This window comes from Diuraphis noxia, unplaced genomic scaffold, assembly GCF_037042655.1.
Source record: "Diuraphis noxia isolate RWA-SAM2 unplaced genomic scaffold, SU_Dnox_SAM2 contig0004, whole genome shotgun sequence".
NCBI classification, from domain to species: Eukaryota; Metazoa; Arthropoda; class Insecta; order Hemiptera; family Aphididae; genus Diuraphis; species Diuraphis noxia.
This window is the reverse complement of record NW_028301714.1, coordinates 19,486,569-19,499,174: the sequence shown is the minus strand read 5'-3', so window position 1 is coordinate 19,499,174 and position 12,606 is coordinate 19,486,569. Positions and strand designations below refer to the sequence as shown.

The window sequence follows — 12,606 nt, the reverse complement described above, 5'->3', positions numbered from 1 at the left end:
TCATTTAACTTTGGCTTCACAATAAGACTATACATATCTTTTATTCAAATTTATTGTTTGTTCTGACCCGTATAACTTAATTTCATTAATGCGATTTGAGACTTTTTACTTTAGTTCTAACAATATACCAAGTATATTTTTTTATATACGTGTAATTTAGCAAGAAAAATATTTAATTCATTTAGATCACCAATGATTCATGCGACTAGGAGATCCTCGACTGCATCGCAATCAGACTCGGACAAGTACGGGACTTTAGATGACACAGACATATCGGTGAATTCACTTACAAGTGTAAACTCAATATCAAGTTTGCTAAGGGAAAAACTTTTGGTAAGTGTTCACAGGATTATTATCTTACATAGTATTTGTTTTCTTCCATGGAACATAATAATATTAAAACGAAAATCGTATCACAGATGAATATACAAAAAATGTCAAAAAATAAAGAAGTGCAAGCCGACTACAAGCTGAGGGCGTTCATTATATTTTTATTCGTTTTGATAGTCTGCGTGCTGAAACTTGCTCACGTCTATTACGATCGTCATGTACTGCAGGTGAGCAAAGAATCATTGTAAATATTATAAAAGTCATCGTATTGGAAAATAGTTACAAAATAAAATTAAGGTAATCATGGGAACGCATATTCAAAGGATTTCAATAACTACGGGTATCGCGTTTAGGATTTAACCATTGCGATATCTGACAACATAATGGAGATTTAAAAATTCTGGTTTTTTTTTTTTATTTAACAAATACGCCTCAACTACCGGGGTTATTGGCTTTTGAAATACATATTATAGATAGTTAATTTTTACAAAATAATAAATTGTAAATAGGTGAAAAATTGATAAAAAAAAGTTTTAAGAGAAATATGTTTACATTTTGTGTGATATTCTAAGTTTTGTTAATGCTATTATATTTTATGCAGAAGGATGGTCTCTTTGAGGAATTCTAAAAGTGATGATGTTTTCTATTCGTTTGGTGCAAGTATTTCACACAGATTGTTGGAGATTATCAGTTTGTGTCTGCGTCTTTTGTGAGGAGGCATTCAGTTAAAATATGTTTTACTGTGATCGCGGTGTTACATGAGGTGCATATCCGTTGTTCCTTTTTGTTCATTAAATGCTCATGAGTGCATAATGTGTGTCCAATCCGTAATTTGTCGATGATGATTTGATGTCTTCGTGGGAGTGACATATCGTGCATCAAAGGGAGGGTGGAGGATTTAATTTCTCTTAATTTGTTATTTTGTATTAATCTCCATTCTCGAAGACATGTTGGATTGAGGTTAGCGTTTATTTGATGTTTTGGGTCAAAATGGGTTGTACCTACCTAATATTCCAGAATTCAATTTGTTCTTTGGTTGCTATTTTGGATCTGGTTTTTTAATAAGACTCATAAGGATAAGAATTAAGAACTACAATTATTTCAAATTTTAATTAATTTGAATGTTTTGGTAAAAATTTAAAAACTATGTTTTTTTATTTTATCATTTTATTTCAAAAAAAAAAATAATAACTACCTATAGCCATTATGTAAAGTTTATTTTTCTAAAAATATTGACGTTTCAAAATTTTATTTTCGTTAATTTCATGATTTTAGATTCTAAGTGGAGCGATGAATGTATTGGTTTTACAATGATGTTTATTTCTTTTTCTTTTTTATTCTATAAATACATTTTCTCCCTCTAAACTTGCTCGAAAATATCAAGGTAGCATCTTTTCTGAAAGGTAATCTTCTTGAGCTGGTACTTTAGAATGGTCATTTTTCGATTTTCTAAGCAGTACTCGTAATGAGCTGTTTATAGACATTTCAAGTTTAGGAGTATTTTGTTGTAATTTGGTTAAAAACATAGGGTTGTTTATTTATATTAGCCTTACCTAGACATGGTAAAATTTTCAAAAAATTTGAGCGACTTTTGAGTTTTTTCTTTTTTTTTTCATTTTTATGATATTTTCTAATTATAAATTATAATTATATAAATCACCTATTTATATAAATCATTCTTAAGCTGTTCTTATAACGCTTTGTGTATCACCATAGAAACGAATAAAATTAAATAAAAAAGATTCCCTCGTCCGCTCAGAATCGTTTTTTTATCGAATGCAATCATTGCATTCAAATCGAATACAGTAAAATTACACTATCCTGTCCGAGGACTGAAGCGACGTTGGAAAAAAATCCACCACCACAATGCTGATCTAATTTTTAATTTTTTTTTTAATTTCGAGAAAAATTGCGAATTATTTATAACACCGGAGTTTTATTAAACATGTGATCACGTCGCGTCGTTCGCGTACTCATACAGCCGGTCGAACACTTTCAGTATGCCTAGTTATATTTTATTTTTTCAAAACTAGAAGCAATATTAAAAATTAGGTATATTTTACATCAATATAGTTTTAAAAATAATAATTTAAAAATTTGTTTCAATAAATAATTTTCTAATGGACTTAATAAGTATAAATTAGTCTTCTTTAAATTATATTTAGTTTAATTATGTAATAATATAGATTTGTTTTAATTTAAAGGAAATATTAGAGTTATTGTTAAATAAAAGTTAAAGTCAATATTGTATTTTATATCTATATCCATGATAGAGATTAAAAAATAATGATTTTATGTACACTGAACAACCTATATTATGTATGAATATTATGTGAAAAACAAATCAATCAATAAATAATAATTTATTAGATATTAACACGATGTGATGATATAACCACTACAAAAACGCATGTGCATATTTATTGAATAATTTAACGATTACTTTATTTAAGTAAATAAATCACTGTAGGCGTGCTTTATGCAGGTGTTAATTTCATTGATATTTTTTTCTATTGAATGGAGTTTTAATGTTTTTTTTTTTAATCATCTTTAAACTTTTATAATTAAAATATTATATATCATGCAATTTATTATTGAAACATTATATTACCGTTGACTTATCTTAACCTATCTTCAACTACCTAAATCAAGTTCATTGTTTTCATAAAATCGCCCACCCTTCTAAACGTACAGTGTACAAAGTGTGCGCGGTCGCATGAACAATAATATTTTGAGTCATGCGTAATACAATATATTATTATGATAATCACGTGTTGTTTGTGGTGTGTTGTGCGCAGAAAGCATATTTCAAGTACACGAGATTCAACAAGGACGACCGTTTCTTGCGATTATTCGGTGTCGACGGGCACGAGATAGCGTTCGGTTACCTCGGCGTGGACCTGGCAGAGAGGGAGAAGGCTTTCGATTGCTTGGCGGGGCACCGTTCGCCTCCGAACGTACAGTGTTTCGAATGGATGCAAAAGGCCAGATTGTATCTGTCCCACGAGGAAAGACCGGAGGGCCTGAACTGTTACACGGTGGAGTGGTTCAGCCTGACGGATAAATACAACCCCATAGACTGTTACGAGGACGGCGAACAATACGGTCATTGGTTAGTCGAATAACGTATAATAATATTATTATTATCATATCGTGATGTGGCGACCGGTTATCGGCAAACCGTATATATATAAAGCAACGTACGCGAACGTCGGTCCAATAATAATTTCGACAGAGGTACCTGCCTAATAACATAATGGCGTCACGGTGCTGCAGTGGAATTCCACTCCGTGTGTTTATATATTATGTACGCCACAACGACAATCGATTCGCAGGCTCTCAACCCCCGGCAAGACGTATTCAGTAATCGCTCGTTATCCGCGGATTCTTTATCCGCAGTTGAGTCTGCGATAACATTTTATCGTTATTATAAGAACTCTGTAGATAATTTATTTTGGAAAATTGTAAATAATTGTTGTTATATCGTTAGGTATAACGTATATTTATACAACTATGTTTAAATGTATTGGATGCAAAGAAAAGCATTACGTCGTTATGACTTATTTTATTTTCTTATACCGTTAATTTGTTCAGTGCAGGTTTTTCATCATTCATAATGTGGATGTATGATTGATGATTAGTAAATTACTTAATAAATCACGTATAATAAAGTTAATAATTAACCAAATACATAATTGTAAAAAATATTAACCTTATTGTGATTTTTAAATTAAATACAATGTACCTTTTTACATTGTTTTATGGTCTCGTTATCCGTGGTTTGATATCCACGTAACTTTGCTGGAACATAACTCCCGCGGATAACGAGGGATTACTGTGTTTTATTTCCACCAAAGTCTCAAAGTGCATTTCCAAAAATCCGTTTATGCATATTGCATAGTTATATTATATAATACTCGACGATACTCGTATATCCTCACCGTCCGTAAACGTTTTATGACCAAACCACCTTCTCTCCTACCACCGCGCACACATACACATGTTAACGTCAGTTCACTAACCACGTTTTGTGATGAAATTTGTAAAATGTTATTGTACGAAAAGCGACGATCGACGAGAATGCGTAAAGTTAATAGTTATTACTTTGTGTTTCCAGAACACATCAAATAACTTACTACCTACCACATTATTATACACACAGTGCGCAGACTGTTGGTAGTGAAAATGCACGGAAATGTACATCAATCAAAATAATAGTCGTATTATAACGCCACGTATAAAATAAACATGATCCAAATATTTTTACGTAAAAAACATAATGTCATTGCACATATTGTGGTAAAACTATGTTGATATTAACGTTGTGATTGGAAACGTGTTTAATGTATTATGCAGGTACGGGGGTGGTAGAACGTTGGGCATGGCTTGGCCGGTCCAGTTGGGGAGGGTGGAAATGTCGCCTTTCATAACCGGACACGTCGGCAGGCATCGGTGGGGCAGCGTGCTAGGCCGGTACTTCATCAATTCCAAAGGAGTGGCGATCACAGTGCACCCAAACACGCCACTACACGTGTCTATAAACGCCGGCCGCGACAACAGGCTGTGCATAAAGGTTTGTGTCGGGTGTCACCGATGAAAGGCGCGTGTGGTACAACGGGGGTGATGTTTGCATTTTATTTTTCAACTCGTGGAATTAAAAATCATGTATATAATCCTTGTTTGTTCAGGCGAGCCACGACGATTTCGCCTACCGCCGGACGGCTGACCTGCCGGTCCTAAACTACACGATATGCTCGGCGCGAAACATGAAGATGCTGCACACGGCACTCTCCGAGAAAATGTTGTGGGACGGGCTGAAAGCATCAGACACCGAGATCATAAACTCGCTGCTCACAGAGCCCGTTTGGCAACTGGCACCGCCCAGGAAAGAACTGCTGAATGAGTCCACGATGGTCAACTATACCGAGGACATCATCACGCTAGGTTTCATAAAACAAGGTAAAGTCATTGCTAATATGTGGTAAAGCATTAAAAGCCGAAATCGAGGGTTTCCAATTTTGATTAAAAACAGATAGGTATACTATAGTAGGTGTAAACTAATCGAATAAATAAAAATATCACAACAAGCTATATTTTAATAAAAATAACAATGACAAATTGATTATAATATTACAATTTTAGATTCTGAGCGGAGCGATGAATGTATTGATTTTACCATGATGTGTGTTTTTTTTTTTTTTTTTGTGTCTGTCATCACGTTTTGAGGCAGTAAAAATGCTTCGAGTTTTGACTTCAGTACCTCTTTCGATCAGAAAGTGAATCTAGTTGGTACTTTGGGGGGTCAAAAGTAAAAAATTCTTAATACTTTTCTAAATAATTGAGAAAAACAAACTAAAAATTAAGGGAAAAACGGGAAATTTTACGCACACTCATTTTTCGACAAAATCGATTTTGGTTTTTGATGTAACTTTAAAACAAATGACCATAGATACATGAAATTTTCACCTAATGTTTATATAAGTATATTCTATCCACCATGCAATTTTCAAAAACTTTCGACTTAAGTTGAACTATTCATAGGCATTTCAAATTTTCGATCATTATTAGTTTTTTTAAAATTAATATCGATAAAAATTTATTTGTTAGGCAGAAAAGCTTGAAAATTTAATACAAGGCTTCTAACACATTGTAACAATAGAAGTTAAAAAATATTAAAAATTCGTAGGCACGATTTTTTTTAATAAGCATTTAAAGTTCAAATTTTGACTAAATACGTAAAAATTACGGCAATGTTCAAATTATCTTAGATAGAAATTCATAAAAGTTTTTCTTTTTAATTCTAAGATTTGAAAATTTAATACAAGGCTCCTAACATATTTTTACAGTAGAAGTTGAAAAATAAAAGAAATACATAGTCACAATTTTTTTTATAAGCATTTAAAATTCAAATATTGACAACATATTATGTAAAAATCACGAAAATTCGTAAATTTTTTTATGCTAGAAATTCATAAAAGTTTTTCTTTTTAAATCTAAGATTTGAAAATTTAATATAAGGCTCCTAACATATTTTTACAATAGCAGCTGAAGAATAAAAGAAATACATAGTCACATTTTTTTTTACAAGCGTTCAAATTTTGAATTTTGACAACATATGTAAAAATCACGAAAATTCGCAAATTATTTCAAACTAGAAATTCATAAAAAATTTTCTTTTTAAATCTAAGATTTGAAAATTTTTAATAATCTATAATATATCCTAGACAGATAAACCGTCTTCGCTCAGAATCGTTTTTTGTATACAATGATATAATATCATTGGATTCAAATTTAATTCCATCCATTACAGTAACCCACTTGTAACCTACTGTACAGCAGAGCGACATACACGACTTACCCGTTTTTTTTATTAATGATTTATAGTAAAAAGTTATTTTTATATGTATCCAAGTTTATTATTTCCAAATACCTACATGATAGTATATATTTTCTTTAGTTCAAATCTAAAAATTACCAATGAATACAAATTGTGTTCATTAAATTGTGTAGCTTAATTTAAGTAAATATCTCAAAAAAAGTCAAAATATTTTGAAAATTAAATCATGTAAATAAAATGCCAATCTAAATAACTGGTAAAATTTTCAAGTATCTACGACTTATACTTTTTGAATAATAACAAATGTTTGAAATCGTTTGAGGATAAATCGTTATCGTAACGCTATTTCGTAAAAATTTAAAATTCAAACGCACCTAAAATTTTTCGTATAATGATGCTTCGAGTTTTCTTTATAGCTATTTGAAGGAAAACTTATGGAAAACATAGTGCTGTATTTTTTTTAATCCTTAGTTATTATAAATTCAAAATATTTTCTAATCTTTCAACTTCAAAATTACTTGCAAATTTTCGCGTTTTCGACAGATTTCGTAAAAATTTGAACTATAAACGCTTATAAAAAAAATTGTGAATAACGATTTTTAATTTTTTTAAATAAGAAGAACTCATTAGGAACCTTGTATTAAATTTTCAAGTTTTTTGGCTATCCAAATTTTTTTTACCGACACTTCAAAAAAAAATTCTCATAAAAATCAAAAATTTCAGTGGTCTATAAATAACTCAACAAAAGTCAACTTTTTTTAAAATTAAACTGTATATAGATAACACTATCATAAACATTTGGTACACATTTTAAGTATTTACAGTAATTAGTTTTTGAATTACAACCATATAAAAAAATTGATTTGGTCGAAAACTGGTTTTGCGTAAAATTTCGTTTTTCTGGCATTTTTTTTTTGTTTTTCTCGTTTTTTTTGAAAACTGTTGGAAAATGTTTACTTTTGAGCTTTATAATGCACCAATGATATTCACTTTTCCATCGGAAACCACCCCCAAAGTTTGAAATTGAAACATTATTTCGACTAGTTTTGCTGTACACAGACACAAAAAAAAACACACACACATCATTGTAAAATCAATACATCCATCACTTCGTTCAGAATCTAAAAAAACAAACATCTTTGTAAAATCAATATATTGAATGTTCATCACTTCGTTCAGAATCTAAAATACCATTGGTTATTTGCATCATTTTATTTTAAAATTTTTTTAGTTCATTCGTGTTATTGTTGTAATTTTTAGGACACGTCTTGCTAAATGAATTCTGGCAAGCGGAAATGGGTGATTTTTCACTGGACCAAAAAAGATTTCCAACCATGAAAGAGACGATCAATATAATCCACAGAAGAGGTTTTCGCATTGTAGTCACCATACAACCATTCATAAGCACCGAATCAAGAAATTTTGCAAAAGCCGTCAGAGAGGGTATTCTCGTAAGCATCTATAAAAGTGAAATAACTTGTGGCTACAATACATATTAATAATAAAAATATTATAATCGCCATGATTGTGATCCGTATTTATTCAGGTCAGACAAATTGGAAACGAACGAGACGTGCCTGCTCTGACCAGATATAAAACTGTGCAAAGTGCTGGAATGTTGGATATAACCAACAAAAACTGTGGACCATGGTTACAGCAGCAGTTGAAAGACCTCGTTGAAAGATATCAATTTGACGCTTTCTACTTGGACATGGGTTGGTACTGTTGTTAGACACAGGAACCTAATTTCCAAAAATTTTGAATAACGTACAACGTGAGAATAACTTTTCTGATTTTTTCCTTTACTTTTCAAACTCAGGATCTGCTTATGACTTACCCCGCCACTACTTGTTTGCCGAGAACCTAACGAATCCCGACTACTACAAATCTCTATTCACGCAGACCGTTTCAGACAGCGTGAACGTGTTCGGCGTCTCTTCGGCCATCAGTCGGCCGCCGGCTCCAATTTTCGTGTCGTTACTGTCATTAGCCTCTACTTGGGACTCACTCCAGGTGATCATACCGACAATGCTTACATACGGAATAGTTGGGTATCCATTCCTGCTGCCTGGACCTGTCGGCGGAGACTTTCAAGTCGGTAACGTTTCGCTGCACGCTCTGATTCCTCCAGGTAACAAGCCCCTAACCATGTAACTTCAAGCACGTATTTAATTTTCATTTTATTCAGATAATCCATCGGTAGAACTCTTGGAGACTCAATCACTGAAGGAATGCAAGCAACGTGGACAAAACTATAACGAGAGTCGAGAGTTGGTGATGAGATGGATGCAGTTGGCTACGTTCTTACCGGTGATTAGATATGCGAGGCTGCCGAGCGATTGTGACCCGCAAGTACTCCAGTTGACGAAAAACTTGACGTCGCTTCGACAGCAAACAGTAAGTGGTTTTTACTGTCAGAGGGTTTCATTTCAAACCCCCTATCATACGATATAACTAATAACTGTGGAAAATGTATTTTTTGAAATCCAGCCAAGACCCATTTTGTTCGGTAGTTAAATAATTTATAGCTGTTTTTTATGGTCATTTTAACTCGCTACCGAGCACTTTGTTTCCAAAGTTTTTATCATAACACTAGTGCAAGATATTAAATTCGATTATTTGTGCACGATATGTACATGCCACGTCTTAGCGGAAGCTTAAGAGTAGAGTGAATATGATAAAAGCGGCAAATTCAAAACAAACGTTGTGAAAAGTTCCACATCATCGGCAGTCACGTCGTAGTTATAAAAGTCTTGCCACTTCGGTTGGTAACGGCCAATAATCTACAATTTCACCGAAGCCTCATGACTGCAATTCGAACACACACTGCTAATGGATACAACCAGCATCGTATTATACACGTACGCACTTGCAAAAGTTTTTGATCACTGCTCGTCCGTAATCCTATCAACCCTAACGTCGTCGTCGATAGCGTTGTAACGTTATTATGGTCTTATGCCTTGCATTTTATTCAATTACGTACACAAACTTCAGGAATAAATATTAGTATATTTACGGTGATGATGATAATAATTCGATTGTGGGCGCGTCGTAAAATATAGGTGTGTATACTCCTGCATCGTGTCGTGCGATAATATTGTAGGCATGAAGAAAACATAGTTGTAGCTTGTAGTTCATATTATGTTTCAGAACGACTATTCTTCCCTCCTCATTCCCCCCAGATGTTTATTGTTTAAAATTCAAATCGATCGAACTTGCCATGTATCAGTGGCGCCAAAGTCCAAAATTTTACCTATGACATCAGACACCTCCACATAAAATTTTGACACCCACCTATTTCTTATAATTACCTTACCTTATAGTTTTTATGAAATATTATCAACTTTTAGTTTACAATTGATAGTAATATCTAATACATGCAATTATCCATATCGTAATATATTTAAAATGACAAACGTAACCCTCCTACCTACTAAAATCATCTATGACAGCTGTCATAGGTAAATATATATTTTGGCGCCACTGCCATGTATAACCAAAATATTATATTATATTAATAATATTATGTCCATTTGATTTTGTTCGCAGATCAATCCGTTACTGAAGCGGTACGTCCAAGAAGCTCTGGAAACAGCAGTACCCTTGATACGACCGCTGTGGATGTTGGACCCATCGGACACGACATGCTACATCGTGAAAGACGAGTTCTCCATAGGCGAAGAAGTCATCGTGGCGCCAATTCTGCGACCAGGAGCCACGGAACGCGAGGTATATCTGCCCGCTGGTGTGTGGAAAGATGGGATCGAAGGCAGCTTGAGAAAGGGGTCCAGGTGGATACACAACTATAAGATACCATTAGACAAAATCGCGTATTTCGTCAAAATGCCGAACAACACTAGATTTTGATTACTATAATAATATTATTTAATTAGTATTTTTATAATTTATAAGTACATAATGATTCATAATTTTTTCTTAGAAGTCGTGAATTTATTCAAATTCTGGTGTTAAGAATTTTTAAGTAAACGTATATCACTCAAATTTCGATTGGTAAAAGAGTTGGAATCATGCTTTTTAAATTTATATGAATAAAAATATAAAATGTATACATATATATATATGTTATAATATATTTTTTTTTCTAATTTGAAGTAGTCCGTATAATTATAATCAAAATATATTTAAATTATAAACTTTGCTAATAATTTTGATTACTGAATACCTATCAACGAAGTTTTTCAATTTATATTAAACATAATATTAAAGACGTTTTTGTATACTGTAATGATGTGCTATAAATCCTAATCTGTCATTAATTAATGTGTAGTAAGTACCTGCTTTATTATTAGTATGAACATCTGTATAGTTTATACAGTATAATTATTATTTATTATTAATTATAAACAACAAAATGACAAATATGATTCAAGAATAAATAATTAATGAAAAATACAATATGAAAATAAATAAGATAAAATATAAATAATTATTACAAAGACCGTTGTAATGACAATCGTATCAGATTTAATGGTCACTAAGTGTAAAGTGATTCTACAATGGATATCACCATATATTCGACATAATATGACCTATTAATGACCTATAAGATATCCTCTCCAGTATTTATATAAATATTATTTTAGTTTATTTATGTTTTTCTTAGATGAAAGAAACCGGAATCTATACAAATTTTATCCAATAAACGCTAATAAATAAAATATTCATGATCGATTTTGAATAATTATTAAAAATGATAAAAAAAATATATATTCTGAGAAGAGGGTTTTGTTTTTATATAATATACATATGGGTGTATAGATATTAGATATAAGTTATTCAAAGGAAAATAGTAAATTACACGTCAATTCAGACATAAATGGGGATTTTAAATTTAGTCGTTAAAACCCATTCACGCTTTATTATTATACGCATATTATACACATACTTACTATTATATTGTATTTCAGTGTTTGCATTCAGAAGTATTATGTAGTGTTTTGTCAGGTCAGTACATGACATAGAGATTAAGATTTTAACGATATATTTTTCAATATATAACCCAAATAGATCAAAACTATTATATATTAATAGTTACTGTATTTTATGAATTGGTTTTAATAAAAAAAAATTTCAAAAAACGCCAAATCGGTAACGATGACATCAACGAATTTCGTGTGTGTAAAACACGATTGATGAGTACTTGCATGCAATTAATTAAATACGAAATTCGTATAGTTCAACTTTAAATAATAACAGCACTAAGCGTTGAAAGTCAACCAACTGCTTTACAGATTGACTTAAGATAAATTAACAGTATTGTAATATTTACGACCGTATAATCGCAGTTTTTGTTATTATGAAGCAATGAAGCATATTTATTAATGACTCGTAATATTTATATGAAAAAAAATAAATATTAAAATCAAGAATTTTGAGAAAAAAATGATTATTTTAAAAACAACTGAAAATAACTACCTCTACTTTTATCCTGAATCTAAATGTGTATAATTAATAAAGATAAAATTGTAAAAATAGATTTTTTTAACATTAAAAAAGATTTTAAATAAAAACATCAACTTAATTCAAACAGGAAATCGTTAAAACATCACTAAGCATATTTTTGGTAGGTGCATAAATACATTATTATGTACTATAAATTACAGTGAAAGAAATATTGCATGTTTTATATTATTAAAAATTGTAGAAAAACTCAAAAAATAACCAGAATTCTCCTCCACTTATCTTAAATTCAAACTGTTCAAAAACAATAGTCATATATTCTTGAAACATAATTCTCAAACATATGAAATTGGCAGTTTCTAAATAAAATGAATCAATTAATACTTTCGTCTTTCATTCATATTTTATCATTATGTATCATACACTGTTTTGGATATAATTATTTCAAATTTAATTAAAAACAATCTCTGTTATGGTCAATTAAACAAGGGTCATGAAATTATTTACCTTAAAGTTAT

General features: G+C 31.3%; 1 protein-coding gene across 2 annotated transcripts in view; it reads left to right on the top strand.

The window, feature by feature from the left end:
- Positions 1–10,742, top strand: part of LOC107164061 (alpha-galactosidase MYORG) — a 91,867-nt gene extending 81,125 nt beyond the window's left edge. For both annotated transcript variants that reach the window (XM_089225339.1, XM_015511744.2), the window contains exons 3-12: positions 186–333; positions 420–557; positions 3,129–3,442; positions 4,687–4,903; positions 5,019–5,289; positions 7,928–8,118; positions 8,214–8,382; positions 8,487–8,798; positions 8,856–9,064; positions 10,217–10,742. In XM_089225339.1, coding sequence (XP_089081465.1) covers positions 186–333; positions 420–557; positions 3,129–3,442; positions 4,687–4,903; positions 5,019–5,289; positions 7,928–8,118; positions 8,214–8,382; positions 8,487–8,798; positions 8,856–9,064; positions 10,217–10,534 — 2,287 coding nt within the window. In that variant the 3' untranslated portion in view covers positions 10,535–10,742. The remainder of the gene's footprint in view (positions 1–185; positions 334–419; positions 558–3,128; positions 3,443–4,686; positions 4,904–5,018; positions 5,290–7,927; positions 8,119–8,213; positions 8,383–8,486; positions 8,799–8,855; positions 9,065–10,216) is intronic.
- Positions 10,743–12,606: the final 1,864 nt, after the last annotated feature.